Genomic DNA, 24,774 nt, shown 5'->3' on the forward strand with positions numbered 1-24,774 from the left:
TAAAGTAGTAATATAAGTAATACTTTTCACGGATAAATGCATGAAGGGAAAATGCAAAAATAAATCATTTTCTTAAAGTGACAAATGCAACCATAGCATGTACTCTTGGGATTTCTGTTTTCACAGCAGTTGCCAATTCCTCTCTCACTAATCGGAGTTCCTACAGTATGTGGTCTTACTGGTAATGGATCTGTGTGTGTGTGTGTGTGTGTGTGCGTAGTAATATCTTTGTGTAGATGGATCTGTGTGTGTTTTTGAGATGTCACTCCACTTAATCCAGTCGTGTTTTTATGGAGGGTCTGACCTGCATCTTGTCGGAACGCATGTGAGGTCATTACCATCACCGCTGCGGACATCTGCCGCGTGCACAAAAGAGTGTGTGTGTGTGTGTGTGTGTGGGTGTGTGTGTGGGTGTATGGGTGTGTGTGTGCAACTCAGTCTCACGGGAATAAGTGAAAAGGTCATTACCAGTTAGCAAAGCATTACATGGTGGTTGGCATGAAATGTGTTCAAATGACATGTCGGCAGCATGAAAGCAATGCAAATGGTAAGCCAATTAGGATCTTTTTCTTCCCATGGTGGACACGCAAATGAAAGGCATCCCTGTGAATATGCAACGGGCCGAGTTGGTGACTGTTGCGGGCGGGATGGGAGGTGGATGCGGCAAACAAACACAGGACTTTCAACCACAGGACTGGTGTTCGTAAAAGAGTTGATGTGAAGCAACGTGTATCTCCGCAACCTAACTAAGTGGTTGTGTTGCCGAAAGTTTACGTGCTTATTTTCTTTGTTTATTAGTATTTACATCAGGGACCATGTGGAAAAAAATACATTAATCTCAAGAAAAAGAGGAGACGCTTTGTACCAGCGAACTCATTTCCAGCCCGTCTCTGGGCAGGTAAACGAAATACAACACGGAGCAAAAGCTATTGCTTAATTATCTTCCATCATTCAAAAGAGAAATGACTTTGTAAGAGTCCATGTCAAACTTTTAAAAGCTCTCATTCGGCTATCAAAGTCTTCACGTTCATTTCATAATAATGATAATAACAATGTCAAACTTTTGAATAATCTTTTGGATATTAAATGTCATCATTTCTGCGTGGCGGCTTGGATCCTGAAAGCCCTGATGGCTAAAATGTTAATAAGCCAGCAAATAAAAGGAAAGGAACGGTATTTAGGCTGTCGTGGCTGGCTTCTCAGCTGCAGGGGCTCTGTTGTTTGTTTTGAAGCACTAATAATGGCTGCGCAGACTTATAATTATGAACTTAGTGAGGTGAGGAAATTACTAGAGATGAATAGACAGCAGGGGACCAGATTGTTGGAACGCACATATCAGAGTCTGTTCCTGACTCACTCCGATGACGGGAGGTGGAAATGAATACGCCTCGTTCCAGGAAAAAACAGAAAATCATCTCCTGCAGAATACATGCTCACAGAGAACAAAGGCATATAAAAGAGGAATAATCTGTCTGGAGTTTGTATCTCGATGGTAGAAAGAGACTAGGCTTCTGCTCAGGTTGAAGTCGGGAGGAGAAATGTTGGGAATTATGCTCGGTCACCAAAATCCGTACAGTGATAAAAATAATGACGGTCTAATGGGTCCCCATTATGTTTTATTTAGTCTCTCAGACACATTTCAGCCGTAAACACCACTTTTCTCATATCACTCACACTGAGCTTTTCTCTCATTCAGTTAATCTGTTTTGTTGGGTAAGTTCACTATTACCTCTTCCTCCTTTTCGTCTTTCATTCTCTCTGACTAACCCACCAGCTGATAGACCTTCCCACCTGTTTCCCTCCTGCCGTGGGAGGTGTTTCTCCACGAGCGTGTTTGTGAATGTGCGCTTAGCCCTTTATTTACCCCGGCCGCCGCCTCCCGTCTGTCAGCCAACCACGAAGCAGCACTGCCGCAACCCAGAGATACAGACAGTTGGCGCTGACCCTGTTCACAGAACATGTGAATGAACGTGTTCATGTTACGGTGGTGTTGACTGTTGTTGTTGGAGTTGGATCTTTGGGGGATTTAAAGGAGACAAAGCAAGTGTTGTGCGTGTTGCCTTCTACTTAATTTAACCACAACATTTGAATTTAAAGCTTATCTGGGCCGATCATACGCTTAATATTGCCATAAGCCCGGTGGACTGGATTCACTTGACTGGAAGGTGCCCAGTGACACACCAAAAGGAGAAAACATGAAAAAGAAAACAACGCCGTAATGCTACGCCAAGACAAAACAGGACACTCGAGGAAGTAAGAAACTGAATAATAAACATTAATAATAAACTAAATCTAGAACTAGAAATTTAAATAAAACTAAAATCTTTGCGGTTCTTTGCCTCCACCAACCAGTAAAATGGCAGTTTGCATCCATGTCTGTCCAAAGTGTCAACACTTTATTCTGAGTACGAATGTGTGTGAGCTTGTTATACGCGGCGACGTTTGACCTCCGCATTCTAAATCGGTTCATCCTTTGTGGATGTTTGCGCTAGAAGTACAGAAATGTCCTCACGCCGTTCCTGAGACGGCGTGAGGACATTCATCGCTTTCACGAGAAGGAGAGTGAGTTAATCAAAATCAAATCAGTTCATCCTTGGCTCCGAGAGGACGCTTGTGCCAAATCTGAAGTCTTATAGGTATTGTGCTTTTTGAAGATGTTTTGCATCTGGCCAGGAGATTCGTTGGAATTGCATAGATTAAAACGATTTATACATTTTGCAAGGGCATTTGCTAAACAACTAATACCCCTGTTGTTGTGGGAGGGGCGATATACTACTACAGTCATAATGTTAGTTAAACATCAGCCAACCTTTTCCCGAAATTCATTGACATTAGCATAGATTTGTTCAAGGGTTCAAAGCGGTGACATCATAGTCTTTTGCGTTTACTGTGACTAGAGACTATTTTTGAGCTTGCATTCAATTTGTTTTGATGGTGGGGTGTTCATTTGTCTTAAAAGGCGCTGTCAGCTCATTTTTAGCTTTTTGAGCGATGCCAAGTCTGAGAGAACAACCTCTGATGATGTCATAGTGATGTCATCAAGGTTACCTGGCTTCGAGACCACCCGCTTTTTAATGAGTCACAAACTAGGAGGTGTGGAGGCTGAAAGACGTTCCCCCTTTTACCGGAAAGAATGAGTCTAATGAACAACACTATCAAGTTGCATGATGGGTAAAGTAGGATCTAGTGTTTTTGGAGTTTTAGTAGGAACAAAAAGTCAGGATATTTCAGCCTCTGCAGCAGGATTTTGACCAACCGCTGAAACTAAAATCTACTGTCTCCTCGAAGTCCCCCACACACACATGATAGTGTGACTACTCATAAACTAACACACCTCTGAGTTCATCTCACCGGTCCTCTTTACATGCTCCAAAAGCTGAAAGCTGTTTCAAAGGAATGATGTTGAAATATTCCCACTAGCTTTGGAAAACCTGCAGGATCAACACGATCTTTTATCTTTGCCTTGAGACAATATCACACACAGACCTTGTGTGACATGAATACAAATTGAAGTAAAACATATTTTGTCAGTGCTGTAGGACGCTATGAAACGACAGATAGCATTATTATAAAATGTTTGGGTGACTTTAGCTGTACTTAAGGCTCGAAACAACGCTTGTTGATTTCAATTTAGACAATCTTTATGTGTAATAACTCGGCGGGTGATGAATGCGCACATTTTACTCCACAGCCTGAATATTACGACAGGGTGATAAACCCGTGTGAACCCTGTGGACATTTTCTGCCTTTTAAAAGGACGATCAATCGTTTTTATCAATTGAAAAAAGGTCCAAAACAACTTGTCACTACAGCGCTGGGACAGCTTCTGTTTTCACTGTGATGTTGTAAAGCATTTAGAAAATACCTGCACGGTTCCTTCGTGTGGAGGCTTGAGCTGTTTCAATATGGCATTAATCACACCAGCAGGTAGTCTTCCTCACCTTCTGTTTACTTCCTTTTTTATTTCTCTCTTTTTACTCAATATTTTTCTGCCTTCTGTTACTGACTTCCTTCTGTTTTTACTACATTATAGTCGACATTGTTTATCCTCCTTTTCCCCTTCTTTCCCGCTTTAACTGCTTTGATGAGAATGAAAATACTGCAAATTAAAAATATATGCAAAGTTAAATGAAACTCTTCTGTCAATCACGGAATTCAGTTAACTGTAAATATTAGCTTTAAGAAAGTAAAAATATGAATGGAGTAGTTTCTGACTTATTGCTGCTTTTACTATAAAATATTTGAGTTCTTCTTCTTCCACTACTGTGGAAGAGTACAAACATATCAATTCAGAAAATATGACTGGGGAGCTTATTCAGGGATTAACTCTGGAAATGTCAGGCTTCTCTCAGCTCTCCTGTCCCCCTCTCCCTTTGTGACTCTCCTCTCGCTCTCTCTTTACCTCCACACCTCTTCATTAAACGTTTGTTAAAAAGTTTGAGCGAGAGAGACAGAGAGAGACAGAGAGAGACAGAGAGACAGCGAGAGACAGAGAGACAGAGAGAGACAGAGAGACAGCGAGAGACGGAGAGAGAGAGACAGATAGAGAGAGCGAGAGCGAGAGACACAGAGAGAGAGAGAGAGAGAGAGCGAGAGAGACAGAGCGAGAGAGAGACAGATAGAGAGAGCGAGAGCGAGAGAGACAGAGACAGAGAGAGACAGAGCGAGAGAGAGAGACAGAGACAGAGAGAGACAGAGACAGAGAGAGAGAGAGACAGAGAGAGAGAGAGAGAGACAGATAGAGAGAGAGAGACAGAGAGCGAGAGAGAGAGAGACAGAGACAGAGAGAGAGAGCAACAGAGAGAGACAGAGAGACAGCGAGAGACAGAGAGAGAGACAGATAGAGAGAGCGAGAGTGAGAGAGACAGAGAGAGACAGAGAGAGACAGAGAGAGACAGAGAGAGAGAGAGAGAGAGAGAGAGAGAGAGAGAGAGAGAGAGAGAGAGAGAGAGAGAGAGAGAGAGAGAGAGAGAGCGAGAGCGACAGAGAGACAGCGAGAGAGAGAGAGAGAGCGACAGATAGAGAGAGCGAGAGAGACAGAGAGAGACAGAGAGAGAGAGAGAGAGAGAGAGAGACAGAGAGACAGATAGAGAGAGCGAGAGAGACAGAGAGACAGAGAGAGAGAGCGAGAGAGACAGAGATAGACAGAGAGAGAGAGAGAGAGAGAGAGAGAGAGAGAGAGAGAGACAGAGATAGACAGAGAGAGAGAGATAGAGAGAGAGAGAGAGACAGATAGAGAGAGTGAGAGAGACAGAGAGAGACAGAGAGAGACAGAGAGAGAGAGCGAGAGAGACAGAGAGAGACAGAGAGAGAGAGAGAGACAGATAGAGAGAGCGAGAGAGACAGAGAGAGACAGAGAGAGAGAGAGAGACAGAGAGAGAGAGAGTTCTGTTTTAATGAAGACAACAAAGCTCTATGCATCATTAAGTCGCACATAATTAAAGAAAGAAGAAATTCAAGTGTTTGATTAAAAGAGCTTTTGTCTGAAAAACACCATCAAATGCATCAACACACATGCACGGACACATGTACACAACCAGACAGCCACACGGACATGACCATCAACACACAAACAGAGTATGAAGAGAAACACGGCCCTCTCTTTTTTTGAGGTAATGATCCCAAAAGCAACGGATGAGGGTGGTTTAACTTGATCACAAAGCACACTCTCTCACTCACACACACACTCTCACACACACACACACACACACACACACACACACACACACACACACACACACACACACACACTCACACACACACACACACACACACACACACACACACACGTGTCCCGATGGGGGGTTAATGTCATCTCCGTTTGGTTGATTGCAGCGGCTTTTCGCCCCTGGAGACTTTTCCACTAGTTTGCACAGTTACACTCTTTATCTGCTCTTCATCTCCACATGCAGGCGGAATCAAACGCGCGGAGTTTGACCAGCTCGGACTAGTGTCCAACAACTCTCCGGCTGTCTTCCATTGACTCTCATGCAATTATTTAAGATTTTCTGTATTTTGAGGCTTCATACTAGTCATGGTTCACCGTTGCGATGTAATACTCATCACCCGGAGAGGTTGGAAGGACAGATACATTTGTGAAACGTCACATTTCTACGTAAAAACCTGTGGAGCGACCACCAGCAGCGCACGTAAGCACATCAGATAGTGTTAGCGCTTCTACGCTACGTGAGAGGAGAGAACAGAATGCTGTTCAGAAAGACATGTATAATGAAGCGGTTTGAGGGTTTACAAGGGAAGCTTAAAGCATGACAATTACTTGTTTTTGTGTGTGCGTTAAATCTACTGATCATTAAGTCCATCCGCTGCCCCTGTCTTGGTTATTCTAAGAGAGACGGCCTGAAGCTTCTGTCCATCACCGGTTTCTCTCTCCACTGCACAACCGTAATTACCTTCTCAGGCAATCAAAGAGAAACATGTACACTCCCACGGCCTGAAGAAACCCTCTGTTCCAACCAAGGCTGCCCTAGAGTCTGCAAACAAAAAGTACACTATTTTACTTTACATGACTTCTGCTCATCTCCTGACTGATGATGTTCACACCACACTCATACAAACTACACTATGATGGACTAAGGAGGACTCTCTGAGGGACCCGTTTATGGACGTTGAACATCAAAGAGGATCACAAATGATCCTTTAGTCTGAAAAAGCTCAACGAGATGAAGTACACAGGAATGTAAGTTGGAAAGTTTTTGGTCAGAAAACATCCACATCACACATATTCGTTGTTTTGGTTTAAACAAGAGTCCAAAGTCTCTCTGCTCTCTTTCACAGCCCTCAGTGGAGTCCTTTTCTGCCATATTAAACCAATCACACATGTTAGATTAAGAACCATTAATTTAACAAAATGCAATCCCACTTAAGCCATCAGAGGGTTTTTAAATCACGGCCCATTACCCTGCCACCACAGCACTCTGCCTGCATTACTGAGCAGATCGCTCAGTCGGAGGGAGGCCCTGTCCCATTACAGTCGAGCGGGAGAAGAATTGAAAACTGTACTCTGTCAGACCTGTCCAGGAGGTGAGCAAGGGGGACAGACGAGAGCAATACTTTCTGTAAACTTTGTTTCAGTAAAATGTTATAGCATCGCAATGTCAGTAGTTCTGTCTCACACAGGCTTTGTCCACTATTCTACACTTTTCTACAGCACCTCACCTGAGCAAACTGAAAGTTGCATCGACATGCCCGGACAATTTCTACTCATAAATAAAGGTGTTTGTATACCAAGTGCATTTTTGTTGTCCATGAATGAGCTACCTACTCACTCAAAATTAGCCTTGTTGTGAGCGTGTCGTCCTATGTGTATGATTCCTGTGATTGGCATGTGACCTGTCAAGGTTTCTCCCCACATTCAGCCCAGAATGTCTAGAATATACGTCCTTATTTGATGATTCTGCACTTCCCGTTGGCACAGAAAAGAGGATGCTCTATGTGTTTGTAGCTACTGTAGAAAGTGAGGGTGTGGGGGTCAGGTTGAAGGAGGGTTATGAACCCTGTCTGACTTTCTTGCAGGACGCTGGAGCTCCAATGTTCCCAATGCAAGATTGTCACATACCAATGTCAGCATCTCAATAGAACGTGAAACGGTACCCTTTGGCTAATGTGTAGTGGCGCGTCAGGCTTTCAATGGACTTCTATGTCAACCCATTGCCAGCAATTTTAAACACGAAGAGCAGGCGCTCGGGTCATCCGATCAAACGTTTACCCAACAGCAGCAATATCGGACACTTTGAGCTTTGTGAAGACACACATTATCTGCCTGAATATTGGATTCAGTTCAACATCTGAAAAATATATTTTCTCACTGCCAATTCCATTTCTAAGGTTTTTGAGGACATTCCCAATATTCATAAAGATACAATATGGGAGTTTCTTTCATCATAAAAAAAAATGTCACAGAATTTTCGAGAAATCCTGTTTTTTTCATCACTTTTGCAAAGCCAAAAGGCTCAATAAGATGCTCATCAAAGCTGGGTTGACAGAAGCTTACAGCAGTTGTTTCCACACCTCTGCTGGTGTCATCACCACTATTTCACATACGCTGCTGAAGGATGATTAAAGATGCATTTACTGTTGATTAGCCATGTTTTCAAGTTCAACATCTGGCAAGAAGATATCCGTCTCGTTACAACTCAACAAGTCCTTACAACTGGAAAACTCCACGCATTAAAAAATGTAGTCAGCAAAATGACTGTCGAGGTTTGTATTTATGATCTGCATTGTGTCGATTATTGTGCAATCATTTGAGTGAGATGCTTTTCTTCACAGGTCGATGCTTCAAAGTGGTAAAATTGAAAAAGGTACGACTTTGATTCACACATGTAATGTTGTGTGTAGTTGCTGGTCTGTGCTCTTGCATGTTCATGTTCTTTTCTGCCTGTTGTCCAGGTGAAGTTAGAAATGAACTGATAAGTACATTAGATGGTGAACAGGAACAAGAGAGGAAGAGGCAGAGGAGGCGGAGATGCTGCGCTCCGCTCAGAGATGCTCTCATTAGAGACATTAATTGTTTTTCTGGCAGTGGAGTCACTCAGGACGTTGGATGTGGAGCGAGTGAGCAGTAATGTGTGTCTATCCGCCTGCAGGGCTACGCAGGCAGGTGCTTGTTGCTAGGCTGCTGGTTGCCATAGAAGCTGTTTGTGTATTGAAGCTGATGGAGAGAGAGAGTACGATGTGTTGACTCTTCAACCTCAATGCTCTCCTGTCCTTCAACTTTAAACTAAATCCACAGTTACAGTTAATCAATTATGGAATTGTTTCACAGTGAACTATCAATGAACAACATGTCTAATACCTCTAATACCTAAACAACAGATCACGTATTTCGTCATTTTATGTAGATCATAACTTGTTATAACCCTCTTGGAACCACTACTCTTATCAGAAAATAGCAAAAGACAAATCAAGTCTGGACTTGTAAAGAAGGTGGATTTTGTGTGTTTGACAAATGCAACAAATAGTAGGAGTAATAGTGGTTGATAATTAAAAACAATAACTGAAAAATGTGGCTAGAACATGTTCGGTGTAGTGTCAGTGGTTGTAAGGTAACAGCATTAGAATAAACAAGATGACGAATAGAGTTCTGTTACCGGCAGGTTTTTCCTTCCATGAAGAGTTAGGTTTCAGTCTGACCCTGTTTATGTTTGTTTGTGCATCATGAAGGTTTTCTTTCCAGCCACAGACTCCAGCAGGTTTGATTTGACTCATTAATTCCTCCTCTCATGTTGACGTTGTGTTAATTAGTTAAATCAATGCCTGACTCCAGACAGAAGCATTACTGCTGCCTGTCTATCGCGTGAATGCACACATGTGAAGTAGACGCTAAATATTTTGACATTCAAAGGAATTTCTGATTTTCATGCTTGTGTTTACACACACACACACACATACACACAGTTGGGTTTTCATGACTTTTGGGGACATTACATTGACTTATATTCATTTCCTGGAGACTTGTGGCCGAACCACAACCGCTACCAGCCTCATCCTAACCCTGATCATAACTTAAACCTAACCATAACCTTAAACCAAGTCTTTACCCTACAATTTTATGATTTACGTTATGAGGACATGCATTGTGTCCCCATAAGGAAGGTGAGTCCCCACAATGTGAATGTGTTTGCAGATTGATGTCCCGACAAGGTGGGTTAAACACAAACACACACACACAATGGGCCAAATGCCCTGGGGACTAAGCTTTGGTTCAGATGTTGAACTTTAATAAGTACCAGGTCTCAGAGTCGTATCACAGTCGTAGCGAGGACGTGTGCCTGCATTTGCTTCGGACTACAAAGTGCTTTTAGTCACAAAGGACGACTCAGTCGAGTAGAAAAATGCAAATCTCTCGTCACTTCCTGCAGACGGCGGACAGAGTGCAACAATAGAAAGAAATGATCTCTCATTCAGCGGCTCTCTGGCCGGTTCACACAGCATTGAATACAGCCTCGGAGTGGAAAGCAAATGTCATTATACGTTGTAATGTATTCTACTTCTTAATGAACATAAAGTGAGATCATTTGAGTTTTAAGTAGAGAAACATGCAGGCACACAGACCTAGCACGAGAATATTCTACACTTTTTTCAGTGACCATAAATTATGTGAATGCTGTGCTAAAACAAATTGCTGAGTAAGCAGAAACATTGCATTACTATTAAAAGGGGAGTCAGCGCTTCGGGGCAAAGATTGTTGATATTTGAACTCAACTCCAACTAAACAAATACACCTCCTCCAGATTTGAGTCCCTCTCACTCCCGCTGCCCTTCTCTTTATACATCCGTGGCCTTTAAAATGTCCTGAGCACGAGCACAAACGCCCCCTGAAGCTGATTGCAAGAGTGCTGTGTGGCTCGGTCCGGGACGCTTTGCTTGTTTAGCATTTACGAAGCCTGGGCTGTGTATGAACACACAGGTCGGAAAAGCTAGCAGACCATGAGGAGATATTCGCTGAATTTGACAAGAAGTGTATTGGATCAGAATCTCTGACCGCGCCTTTAAATGATCATTTTGACAAAGTGAAACCTGTTCGGGTTTCAGGATCCGCAAGGCAATGTCAGTGTACTGGGAATATTCACTTTAACCTCATTTAGACAGACCTACATGGCACTCTTCACAAGGGATTATAAATGAAGTGATTTTAAATTCACGTTGAAACCGTTGCTGAGACAGAGGGATCTGTGCTGTTGTGATGGATGGGTGGCCAAGATGCATTTCATTCCCTCTTTATGATGCTTTTATTGCATTTCTGGTTGTGCTAGGTTTTTACAGACACACTACATTTAGTGCCATTGCTGATGTGAAAACCTGAGATGCTGCACATCTTTTGACATGTTTCTGACAACTGGGTTTGCCAATTCCAGTCAAAGAAATGCCAAAGCCAAATGCAAAGGTCTTTATCAGCGGTTTGCTCAGTTGTCATGGAGATGTTGTGTGACAGCATGCAACCCAGCTCATATTTGATGAAGACCTTGAGGTGCGGTTAAAAGCTCAAGAAAAAGTAAGCGGACCTTAAGATAGGATATATTTGTCAAAATACAATTTCATGGTCATAAATGACACTTATTGATAATTTTTTAATTTGACTGTTTTTAAAAGGCAAAGGAATTAAATACATTATGAATAGATTTAGTAAATACTGTTCACTAAGATGTAAACTTTAATTTTACTTTCGTTTTATTCCTATCATATTCCATTACAAAAACCCATGTTAATTTATCCCTCATTCCATATTTTGAAAGATGAAACTTGAGATGTGATTAGTCTAATTGCAGATCCTTGACACAACGAACAGTTTAAACTCACACCAGTAAAACAATTTGCACTCAGAGTTCACTGTGTTATGCAAACTGCTCTCTCCGCGGACAAACCTCATTATTGCTTTGTGTGTGTGCAGCGTCTCATTTCATCCCCACAAGCTGTTTGGCTTCCACTGGTTCTGAAGCAAAAGGGTTCCCTGATATCCACCCTGATATTCGTTAAGGTATCTGAAATGAAGTGAAATTGAACATGAACATAAAAAACATGATAAAAAATTCACTAAAAAGGTAAAGGAATGCTTCTTTATTCTTGTTCATTGCTGTTTTTGTAACTCTGCACTAAATTGTGTCATGAGAGTTTGAGCATTGAATTTCCACTGCGGTAAACATCTGAAATGCACACTAAGCCAACATCAAAGTGATGCTGAACTTTACTGAGAATGCTTTGAAAGTGGAATTAAACAAATATACTATTTTACCTTTTTCCCCCCAAAAAAAAATTCAGGCACTTGAAAGCATGCTTACAGTATTTTTGATGAGATAACACACATGCAGGAAGTCTACAGCCACTTTAAAACCCAGATCTAAAATGCAGTAAGGTATATATAGCTCTCATCCACAGAAGCACCCCCGTGTGTGTGTGTGTGTGTGTGTGTGTGTGTGTGTGTGCCTCCAGTTTATGAAAAGCTTCTTAGAGCAGGATTAGGATCATCATTGTCCACTGGTTCATGATAGGACACGGATTACGTTCGTACAAAGATATGTTTAGCAACACAAACCAGAACTCACACCCCCACACTGGCCCTGTATGCAGAGCTTAAAGACCACTGCAGCGACTTTATCGGCACAATTTAAATTCAAAACATTCTTCCGGGGTTCGGCTTTTATCTGTGCAAGGTTTTTTTTTTAAACATGCAGGACACACACAGTCAGCTATGATGGTACAATTGCATGATGAAGTTTGGATACGAGGCTCCGAGATGATCCATAACAAGACAGGTACTGGTCTACTTTGTTTAGGCAACTCCAAGCACTTAAGAATGCTGACACGAGTACCAAAACCGCCATTGTTCCCTACTCGCACCAAGTGTTTTATTAGCCTGAACCTGCCAACATGTCCTGTGCTTTGTACTCCCGCAATCCATCCTTTAAACGAATCCATCCAATAATGATGTTTCTGTCTTTTGTTTCTGTGTGTGAGGAACGAGCACAATGCGAACATATTTTAGACGAGAGGGTTGCTTATAATATAATCAGGGACAGATTATATTTGGGGCCAAATGGTAATCGTCCAAATTCTGCAAATTAATCACGAGTGTTTTGAGGTGGTTTTGGTAAAAGTAGCATTTTTGAAACTGTACAAGTTGAATGTGTCAGGAGTAGGTGCGAAGTCAATGACTTGAATGAAACGTTTTCGCACAAAACGGATTATTGCAACCATTCCATACTAATAATCACGCAGCCTAAAGGTCAGACGATGTGTCAGTCAACATCAAACAAACACACGCAGCGATTTTGATGTCAGTTGTCTGTCCATATGGACACGCAGACGCCCCAGAAGACAGACAAATAGCCAGTTGATTAAAGGTCTGGGAGTCAAAACACCGATTCAAGCGTAAAGTTAGTAATAACAGCCAGACCACCCATTCCCACCTTGAGTCAACATTGGCCGTCAGTCACAATGACAACCGGCGAGCAGATTTCTCGGATAGCGGCAGAAATAAAGACCCAGAGAAACAAAACGAGACGGGTGAGTGGAGTGAAAACGGAGGGGAGGGAGGGCGATATATTAACACAGACGGACGGCCTATGGCGCTTTCCGGTAAAAAATCCTAAACGGAGCAGACAGACAAACAACCAAAAAAAAAAAACTCTCTCAACCACCATATGGCTTCCGGGGAGATGCCCTTGCTGTGTCCCTCACAAAAACTCCCCCCTCTCTTCGTTCCTCCCCCCCCCCCCCCCCCCCTGTCTCCCTCATTTCGGCGCTTTTTGAAGTTTGCTGGTTTGTGGTGCTGCTGAATTCCTCACTGAACACCGGCACCTTCAAGATAATCTGGACCTGTGATGGTGACGGCGGTCACCTGGGCCGCGCTGATAGCAGCGGAGCGTCATTATTAACATTACCGCAGCTCGTGTTTTCAAATTCCTTATTCTCAACCAGAGGATAAACAGAACTTGAGAGTTTTTCCATCGCTGTCACTGTGTACATTAGCATGTCAGAAATACTTTGCAACACATACATGTACAGACAGAGATAGAGATGAAAAGAGAACTGCATACAAGTTCAGGAAGGTTCATTTAAAATTAATTATCACCAGAAACTGGTCCCTGTTTATGAATTAAAACAATGGTTTCTGCCTCAGACATTGGAAGAATCTTTGGCTGCCGAATGTGTGGATGAACATGTGTCATCCAACACAGTGATGTATCTGTAAATGGTGGCTAAATATTAAGACACAAATGTTAGTAATGTAGCTCTCAGCAAGCATGAGCGAGTCAACCATCGCACCAAAGCATTGTCAGCCTCTCCTCGCTGATAAAGCACACGACAATAACAGTGAAACAGAGGAATTGTTTCAGGACTCAAAACCGTTTTGAGGAAGATACGGGAATTCAAACCGGCAGCATTTCTAGAACTTGACAAGTTGATGACCGTCGAAGGGGCTCGCGTACATATCTTACTCATGCACAAACATGGAATCAAATCAAAACATTAGCTCATGCTAGTCAGTGGCTGCTAGCGTGTAACCTGTTCTCTGCTGATCTGTGCCCAGGTTCTGCACCGCTGACAGGCAAACAACAGCATCTTCTCACATTAACTCAAGCCGGCATGCTGTCGTGTTGAGTGTGTGCACTTTTAGTTCAATTACATGTCGGCTTGTTGAATCAAGTTTCTGCTGGAAGATATGGAAACGGTGTTCACTCTTTTTAAAAGTTGATGTGATTCGCTTAATTGGTCAAGGCCTCTGACTTCACGTGAAACGACTGTTTCTCTATATACTGTATGTTTGTGCAGTTGGCACACTTGCTATTGTGACTGTGGAGTCGGATGTCAAAGCAAATGCAGCATGGTGGCTTGTTGTTGTTGGTGTGTGTGTGTGTGCGTGTGTGTGTGTGTGTGTGTTCCTGTCTCGTCCCTTTGATTTGTTTACACAGCGGCCATCCACAGACACCCAGCTATGCTTGGCCACATTAAACCTCTTCTCCTAATCTGTCACCTCGATTAATGCCAGCTAAAAAAACACAAACACACAAGTGTACTTGTACAACACCAACACACACACACACACACAGAAACACACAAGTGCTTTGGCATTCACTGGTCCAGACGTGCTAATCTCTCCAGCTGCAGATTGGAGTGTGTTGTTGCCAAGGACGAGCAATCAGAGCACGACATCATCTCTGCAGAACTCAGGGAGACCTAACGGTAACAGTTACAGAAAAGAAAAGCCTTTATTTGGAAAACAAACAGCCACTGAAGCAGTCGCTAATCACATTGTAAGCTTCTTTACAGACAATTGAGTTTGCTTTGTGTATCTATGTCCAATAGTGCCTACTTACTGTCTTAATAAATGCCCTTTGGTTCAATAGCTCCATAATTTTGACACAATCTTTCATTTAAATTAACTTAAGCACCTTTACTCATCACCCAGCAGTTGGAATTACACTGTAAGAGACCTCAGGAAACCATTTACAGCAGCATAATTAATTACACAGGCCAGCTTATTGGATGCATTGCAGCGCTGACAAGTCTTAAACAAACAAAACAGCCTCACAACTTAAACTTTAATCAAGCTCTCTTCATTATGCCGTGAATTCTCAGAGTGGAATATCTCGGAGTGCAATTCCGTAATGAGTGTGTAGGGTAAAGAAATGACACAATATGTTAATTGCCTCATGCAAGAGGAGGAGCACAAACATCTCATTTAAGAAAACGAATGTGGGAGAAGGAGGGGCTGCTGTATATGCGGGGATGACAGCGGACGCCGTCAGCTAACAGCAAACTCTTTACAAAGCAGTGCAACGCGCTCAGAGCGAGGCCCGTCTGGGGCTTCAGGAGGCCGAGTCCGAAAAGTCCCAGGACAACTTAACGATGGTGAACTGTGGCAACATCTGTCTCCGATGTGAAAACGCTCCAGCAAAGAGATGAACAAACAAACGGGGACACAAAGTGTTCGAGAGAGACAGATGGACGGGAGGTGCAGAGAGGTTTTAGTGTTCATCATCTGTTAGGCAGTGAAAAAGAGGAACGCGGAAGCTATTGGCTTGTTTCGTCTGGCTCATCAATTCAAATGATTCATTGTCAAATATCGGACATTTTTTATTTTAACAATTCAGGGGTTCTCTGTCCAATATTCCTGTTGTATTCGTACATGTATGCGTCTTTATTGCTTTTTTATGTATCTGGTTTTATTTGAATGGACTTTGGTCCGCAGTTTCTGTGCTCATATTTAACTGTGCTCTATGAAAAGGGTCGACTTTGTATGGCTGGTGTTGTTTTGTTGGATCGTATCTATTTGAGCTGAATCGACACATATTTCGTTGTTAAATTGATCATATTTCAAACTGCATTACTGCTGCGTCTATAAACATAGCAAATAAATGTAAATTAGAGTTTAACAGCGTCAGGAAACATCGTGAGAGCAAGCAGCCGAAAATGCCATTTTTGCTGACCTCCGGTGTTTTTACTCCTGAGCTCGCTGCAGTGATGTAGAAGTGCACTCGAGCTTGCGTCAGTCCACCGTGACATCACTGCTGGGTGTGGTTTCATGCCAAACAGTATAAACTACTGACCACACCCAGCCACAGTGTCTGAAACACTGCTCTTCAGTCTTCAGTTCAGTGTCTTAAAGGAATTATTCACCCACAAAATGACCATTTATCAATTACTCCCCTTGTGTTACCAGGACTTCTTAAAGAAACATGTCTTTATCTCACGTTCCTCCATGGCACACGGAAAACCCAAAAAACGGTTGTAATACAACATTTGTGTGTGTCCTTAGGGGCCACCGTAGTGGGGCAAACCTTTCTGTTTGTATCCGACTGACAGACTAACTTTAAGGGTTCGTACTGTAGGCGCTGTGGGGCGATACAAATATTGAGATTTATATAAACTAAGCTCAGCTTTGCCATGAAAACGTTCTCTTAAAACAAGTTATTTGACGCGACGGATTCAAGGCGGAGGAGAAGAGAATGATGAAAACGATGTGAAAGAGTCCACCGGGAGGAGAGGACCTCAATCTTCTCCTTCTGGTTGGCCGTCTATCGAGCTTTTCACAAGTCTTTTGACTTATTTATCTCGTCGAGAGGCGTGGACGAGCTGTGGTGGATTTCAAAATGCAAGCCCACAGCACACAAACACACACGCAGTCTTCAGAGGGTTAACCCGATTACAGAGACCCAGAGAAGCCTTGCGCAATCTGTCTCTGCGCATCAGCATTAGAATTTCAAAGTAGCTTTTGATTGTTTGATCTCACAACCAAAAAAACGATTGTTGGTTATAAAAAGAGCTATGAGGGGGGGAAAAAGCAATTAACATAAAGCTGTGGTTCTATTAACACCCACTGTGCTCTGCGGTCTTGTGGCTGGTTGCGATTCATAATTAACAGTGAAGGAATCCCATTTTCACCTTCTGCTTCCGTTCCCCACTCGAGCGGCTCTCTGGAGAGCGAGAGCGGCGAATCACATGATCCTTCACGCCGCAGAAAGACGAGAAAGAGCGTCTCTCGTTTCTAATGTCACAATCGGACGGAACGGATGTCGACTATCACAGTGTGTCAGCACAATAATTCTTTCAATTTGTATTCAAAGGACGCTGTGCCGCTGAAGAAGTCGATGATGTTGTTAAGCCGTGCTGCAGATCTGCATTGATGTTTTCAAATCGTCTCAGAAGTGTTTTACCTGTCGAGGTAGCTACAGTCACATCTACTGTGCAGCTGAGTGAGAAAAAGCATTTATATCTACGGATTAAACGCAACTATCGGGTGATTCTGCAAAACCTGGGATTCATTCCCGCCTCGTACAGAATTACGTGATCATAAAACTAGACTTTTTGAGGAAAGCATATTTTCTCCCAGTTTACAGTCGCAGTGTTAAACAGTGTGAAGCACAAAACAAGGTGAAACGACCTGGCTGTGCTCAGTAAGAAAGATCATGTTTTGGTTTAAAATGAATACCAAATCACTTGGTTAGTGTTCGGCAACAAAACTACTGCCGTGTAAATACAAACTCCACTCAAAACACATTGTACCTGTATTTTAATTTCAAAATATTATCTACACTCGAACACGAGATCTGATATCGCAACACTTTGCAGTTAGGTTGGTGTGAGATCTCGATCTATTTGGAGGAAGAGAGAAGAAGCTGCACACGATCCCTAGTTCATAACACAAGCTGCTCAGTGATAACAGCTCTTGCATATCACAATAACTATATCTACATATTGGGTCAATCCGGCTGTATTGACCATCTCTCTTCCGAGCCCCCGAGGCCCCTGACAACTGCAGTTTGTCTCCATAATAATCAGGCCAGCGCTAAATACATCAACACAAGGAGATGATAAAAACACGGCATTCAGCTCCGTTGATTAGCATTGTTAATTTCTCGCTCGGTGGTGCAGAGTAAGTGAGGCTGCGTAGCTGGCTGGGACCGGATCTTCATCTCCGGTTGTGTCTCTGACTCTCTCTCTCACTGTGAAGCTTCTATCATGTATGAGACAGTGTAGAGGGCAGAGTAAACTACAACCTTTAGTTGCTTTATCCTCTGAAGGCAAGCGACCACCGGAAGACGGTTTGTCGTTTTTGAACAGCTGATCTACGGCTCAACGGTTGAGGTCTAAAACTAGAGTTTTAAAGTGAGAGAGAAACTTGTTTTTGTGATGACACGAGGAGGACACCTGACAGATAAGTGGAAGCTTGTTTTAAGCCGTCATCTTTGTGATGCGGATGCTCTCCATGTCCAGGTGGATTTTGAAGGTGCTTTCCAAGACCAGCGTTCTGTTGTGACGCCTACATTACATCTTCATCTACAACGCTTCATAGAGTTGTATTGCATTGCGGATACAGACGTTGATCACATTGAAATCCAAATGTTTTCTGAAGGAAACACATTTGAAAATATCTTTGAGACAAATAAAAACATGAACACCATATCTGTCTGGCTTTTCTCTTAACTGTTTTGGAGTCTTTTTTTCACAAATTCAGGGCAACACAGAGCTATAACTCGTGTACAAATACATTTTTTGGGAGTGAAGTATTCATTTGAAGGAAAAATCTGACATTTTGAACATTTGCCTGCAACAGGCCGTGTTGCTGTTATAGTGACAGGGCCTCTCTGCTGACACTCGGCTCATTGACATAGCTGGCATTGCTTACAGGTTGGTTACGGTTGGTTTTCGGTGATGACATTTTTAGGGAAGCTAAAAGGGACAAATCCAGAAGGAGTTTCCTGTAATATAACAGCTGAGTGGTGAAGAAAATAAGTAAATTTTTTTGGGAAATGTCACAGTCTCCCTCTAAGCTTGGCTGAGCACAATTACTCAGTAAAATCTGTGGAAACGCGTTCTCTTCTTCTCCAGTCAGCCACTGCTGGAGCTGCCCTACAGTGGAGAGATCACGCTTTGAGGGCATTTCATTTGCTTCCTTTGTGCCATTCTAGATGAATTAATGATGTGATGAAAAAAAAGTAACATAGGACATGAACTGTAGATGGTGACGAGAACAAAGTAAAGTTGAATTAAGAGTTCCTACAGTGATGATTTGTCCCTTGAAGGCAGAGGTTTTCATTCATTAGATCCTCCGTTATCTAAAAGGAGGGATTGTAAAAAAAGAGAAGAAAGAAATCTGCCCCGAGTGAAAGATGAGGATAAATAGCAGGGAATCCGGGTAAATAAACCAACAGTGCAGTAAATGCAGCATTGCGGTTCTGCTGCGATGTGAAACTGGCTCTCATAAATAATGTAGCGGATTGTCGGCCGGCCTGCCAGGAGAACGCTCCTCGCACGGCAGAAACACGGTGCTAGTGGCCAAACACACAACACAGTGCAGGTATCAATCGCTGCACTGTCAAACGTGGAACCCATGACATGCACACCGGTGTGCACAAATACAAAGAACTTCTTATTTCTGCGGGAACGGTGCCGCGTTGCCATCTTTAGAATGAATGCAGCCGAAGGACGCGCTCCATCCTGTGTGCCTGTCGGCTTTGTCAATCAATACATTCCAAATGCTGCATATTATACCTTTAAGAGTATTAGCATCCTGGCTGAAGCTGATTCTTTATGAAAGACCATTAAAGTACCTTAACATCTCGGCAACAGTGTTTTCTGCATTATGGCAGAACAGCAGCAGTGGCAGGAGGGGGACCTGAAACCAACAAGTGTATTTTAGCAGAATAGCTCCCCGCGGAGCGCCTGTGAATTACACCAATAACAACAGACTATTATCTTCTCTGCTCATAAGCAACACTGATTCCTCCCTGGTGACTCAGACACGAAACACTGGAAATAAAATGCCAACAAAAAAGCATTAAACGCGTGAGAAAGTGACTGCGGGTTATTACTGAGAAGAGAACAGATCCAAAGCAAGGCAAACAGTGGAGCTGGCGAATTTAAACAGGGTGTGTGTGTGTGTGTGTGTGTGTGTGTGTGTGTGTGTGTGTGTGTGTGTGTGTGTGTGTGTGCGCGCGTGTGTGTGTGTGTGAGAGGGGTCAGGAGTGAATATGAAATGATGCAGCATCTGTTGAGTCTTTAAGTGATATATCACTCCATTCTGCTTCGCTTAGCATCACTTCGTCTGAGTTAATTGGTTCATGAGGAGCACTAATTAAGGGGGATGGCCTTGTTTATTGTCACGGCGATGCTCGTTAAGCAGATATATCATTTTTTTTCTTCAAGACTTGTGACATTAACCCACCCTTCACAACTGCGCGTGGCGTCGGGGGGCGAGGGGGGGGGGGGGGGGGGTGCAGTGTATATTTACTTTCATTTTGGATGTGGCAGCTGCATCTTGCAGCTCGTGTGTAGCAGAGTGAAGCGCACACACAGCTTCACACCGCTCCACATGTGCTGTAAACAAATGTATGCACATACTGTGTAACGCATTAATACACAGGAAAAACACATATTATACATGCAGTACACACACACACACACACACACACACACACACAAGGATGCGTCCTACCTCTCTACGTCGTGAGGCCCAGCAGGTCTGTTTGACTTTCCAAACCACAGCAGCGACCAGTAACAGAGACAGGAAACAGCTGGAGAGGGACAAGTGATCAATCACAAATCAATCATCTTGCATGGACAAAAAAGTATGCAAACATTATTCACATCATGCAAAATGCCATGGTGCAACTATAACTGACCCAGCAAGGCACCACTCTGGCTTTTCCAGATGAGTCTGTTTATCTGCTTCTAATGTGGGTTCAACGTGAAATGTTTCCGATTCCAAAATGTTCAGTTTTCTTGTAAAAAATACTGGACAATATTACTCCTTCTCTCCTCTACAAAATACTCTACGACAATCTGAGAAGGGAAAATAACTGTTGCTCACTACCGTTAGACACATTCAACCTTTCAATGGGGCAACAAGTCAAACAGGTTTGTAGCCACTGCTTCAGGCTTCATTTGGAGGGAAACTTTCGAGATAATAATATATCGTATGCGCACTTATAGAGCTAACAGAGGAAGCTGCTGTTGGCAAAAACGTGAGCGTTAATGAAATGTTCTCATGCATAGAGTGTCCTTTGTAGTTGTCCCTATGGAAATAGGTTTCGGTACATCACTAACACATTGTGCTCCACATTATACACTTAACTCCGGGATCTGCGGATAACATAATAATTGGCACAGCATGTATTTCATGCTCGTAGTACTGTGTAATTGGCCTTAAAAAAAACACTTCAAGTGCAAAGAGAAGAAAAAAAAAAAAAATGAATCACACAACCACAACACAATCATAGAGCAGTATCTTCACACCCACTTCACTCCAGCTCCAGTGTCCGGAGAGCAAAGACGACAAAGGAGGGAGAAATTCCCGGAGTATTTGCGGCGAGATACGAGGCCGCGGTGACCACAGACAGCTGGGGATTTTAGGACAGCAAAGGGGGAGCGAGAGGTCAACTAGCAACACGATGCTCTCTAACAAAGAACAAAGTCTCATGCACACACAGATAGGCACACACACACACACACACACACACACACAGCCTGAGCGTTCACTGTCTGGGGGGCAAAGTTATCTGGCCAAACACAAAGCTCCTCTCTCAACCAGAACTTCAGACAAGAACTCAAAACAAGCGCACCCAAAGATTTAACAACAGGAAGTCCCTGAGAAACTGCTGAGGACAGCAACTCCGGAACAATCCTCCTCTTCATCTATCCGTGTGTGTGTGTGTGTGTGATGAGTCTCTATCTGAAGACGACAGCATTGTAAAGGGTATTAGTGGCGTAATGAGCGTGACATTTTCAGAGCCAGTCTGCTGAAGAGGCTGCAGTCATGACCCCTGCCGACCACCGCCGTCCAGCAGGAAATCCCCTCCGGTGATGAGGACGGGATGCTCAATGCTGCTGCTGCTGCTGCTGGATGAAAACCATCCGCTTTCAACACTTTTTCCAAGACAATGAAAAGTTTTCATGTAAAGGACTTGAAAACGCCCCGACAAGGCAAATATGTACTTTACAGATATGATTTAACCACAACTGATCATGTCCCCTCGTACTGTTGGAAACAACAAACACATATTTCAGTCCCAGAGGAGTTTCAGTTTCTGGTAATGGCACTTAAAGCCCATCTTGTGCTCGGGTTTCTGATCAGGCCTGCAGTCCTACTGTACAGCTGATGCTGAAAACCAGTTACACATCATTTAGCCTCAGTTTGATCTGATCAGGTTATTACAATTCTATAGCACCGATAAAAAACGTATTTAGAAGACTTGTTGGGATATAATGGGCAGCCCAACATTGTTTGTGATTCATTACTTGTTACCCGTTACCTGGTCTTAATATCACTGTTTACATTTCTTTCTTATTGAATTGTATATTGTCTTTTTGTACGGAACTTTGCAATGACTGGTTTTGACAAGTGCACTTTAAATTAGCTCTATTCTATTGTAAATTATACAACTTTCAAAATGACTTCCACTTGCTTCTGCTCATCTTCGTTAGCTCGCCAGATGTGTGGGCCAACCCCACTACACTGAATATTCCCCAAAACGATAAAAGCGAAAACAAATACAGTCAGTAACTCCCCCGCCATGCTTTTTCCATCCTCCAAACGCACCACTGGCTCAGATTCAAATCCAATCAGGCCCAACATTCTCCATTCCGTCCATATTACCTCAGCGCACCATTAATGGGCCACAGGGCACGAGCTTAGCCATCTAACCAATGGAGCGGAGTGGCTAATTGTCGCTATTACCAAGGCATTAAGGAGAGGGATGAAGGGGGTGGAGGCGGAGGGGAGGGGAGAGGGCTGGGAGTGTCCTGTGGGTTTGCTAACACTCCACTGAGCCTCTTGATAAGTTTAGCTTTAAGACTTTCAGCCACAGGTAATAGTAATAGAACTGATTAAGCAGCCAGGGAATGTGGTCCATGTGAGAGTGTGTACATGATTGTGTTCCTGCTCCTTTAAGTGGTGCGGTAGCTTGGTTTGAACAAGCAACAACAGACGTCCAAAAGCACAAGACGTACAGTATCGCTCAGACACACACACACACAAGCAGGAGAACACAATGAAACATCTGAACCCCAGCGGGCAGAGCGGACAATCAATAAGCTATTCGTTGAACATGAGCCGCAAATAGCTCACAATCGGAAACAGCTTTCCATCTGCACAAACAGCAAATCAAGTCGCTGTAGAGACGGGCCAAACTGTTGCCTCCAGTCCTGAGAGAGAAGCTGCAGCTTCTGGTCCTCTAACATGTTCAACATTGCCTTTAGCCGTGCGAGGTAACCATGTCAATATGACTGCAGAGTGTCCTTTCAAAATAAACTTCTGTCTTCGCAGGAAGTAAGGCTTAGGCATCTAAACCACTTCGTGTGGTTTGGGAAAAGAGCATGGTTGACTTTAATTTCTCACCTTGTGAGTGGGTAGTCACTTCACTACGGAGTGACTACCCACTCTCGTAACTCTCGTGACGAATGACACTATCGACCGGAACCTATATATTAACTTTAAGTGTCACACGGGACGCGACCACCGCTCTCCTGGTGGTAGTCCTGTGATAGTTTGTGAATTTACCTCACGTCACTCCTGCTCCTCTCTGTGTGTAAGTGCCCTCGCTTTTTTTGTATATTTTGAGACAAATAAAAGATATTTGAACGAACGGACAAAAATCTCCTCAGAGAATCCTGGAGGGAGTGGACGTTGAGTGGGATGGTCATTTAGAAATTAAGTGGGCGATCTCCGGGAGCCACTTAGTGCCGAGTAGCTTCTCTGCTGTTTTGGGAAAGAGAGAGAGGACGAGCGAGAGAGAGAGAACTGATTGCTAATCAAGCGAGCGAGAGCTGGGAGTAATTGGACAAAGCTGAAGTGTAGTGTCACCAATTAGCATTGGAGACTGTGGAGACGTAAATGCTGTTTAATTATGGCCATTTTCCTTATTTCTCCCCTTCATTTAGAGATGAGATCGAATACATGAGGAGGATGGAGTCAGAGACAGGGGAGGGGAGGGGAGGAAAGTTTTAAACTTTTATAAATCTTCGTGGAAGGCGATTTCACAATTTAATAAAACATAATTTAGACAAAGAGTGTCCTCTCGGCCATTCCAGCATTGTATTGAAGGTTGAAACTACGGTAAGAAAAGGCAGCGCTGACTTGTTTTCACACAGGACATGAAAAGCGGTCTCCTGAGTGAAAGTCCTGTGTTTTTAGTTTTTTTTTACCCATCCATCCTTTCATCGTGGAATGAAAGCCACGGTGCGTCGGCATTAGACGAGTGGAGAGTGAGACCGGGTGAGACAGATGCATCGATTGATAGACAACAGAGACGGATCTCCAATCTCCTTTTAGTCACTTTACTTCTTCCTATACTTGCTGCCTAATATTCCTCTTCTCTTCCACCCCAGTGCCAAACTGCATCTCATAACCATGCCTTCTGCCTACAGGCTACCCCTCACACACACACACACACACACACACACACACACACACACACACACACACACACACACACACACACACACACACACACGCACACACACACACACACAGAGCCATGACTCAGGCTCTTTGGCACCGTGACCGCATCAGCACAGTGGAGCCAAAATAAATACAGATGCCCACACACATCCATGTAATGTAGAGTTATACATGCATATAACATCATACGCCTGCATAGAAAGTTGAGACTGAACTACACAGTAAATGTGCTTTAAGAAACTTTGAGCTAAACGACGCTGAACAGCTGAGTAGAGCTGCGGAGTTGGTGTTCATTTGTGTGGGTGTGTCACCGCTACATAGATTACAGATGTGTTTGATTGTGTGCGATTAAT

The 24,774-nt window shown here is 43.3% G+C and overlaps 1 protein-coding gene across 1 annotated transcript in view; it reads right to left on the bottom strand.

Moving 5' to 3' along the window:
* The window catches only part of atrnl1a (attractin-like 1a), a gene marked incomplete at its 5' end in the record, with an annotated part of 181,203 nt that overhangs the window by 45,498 nt on the left and 110,931 nt on the right, over nt 1–24,774 (bottom strand). Inside the window, one exon of the mRNA XM_079280116.1 lies at nt 20,459–20,537. Coding sequence (XP_079136242.1) covers nt 20,459–20,537 — 79 coding nt within the window. The remainder of the gene's footprint in view (nt 1–20,458; nt 20,538–24,774) is intronic.

Source organism: Melanostigma gelatinosum (assembly GCF_949748355.1).
Source record: "Melanostigma gelatinosum genome assembly, chromosome: 12".
NCBI lineage: Eukaryota > Metazoa > Chordata > Actinopteri > Perciformes > Zoarcidae > Melanostigma > Melanostigma gelatinosum.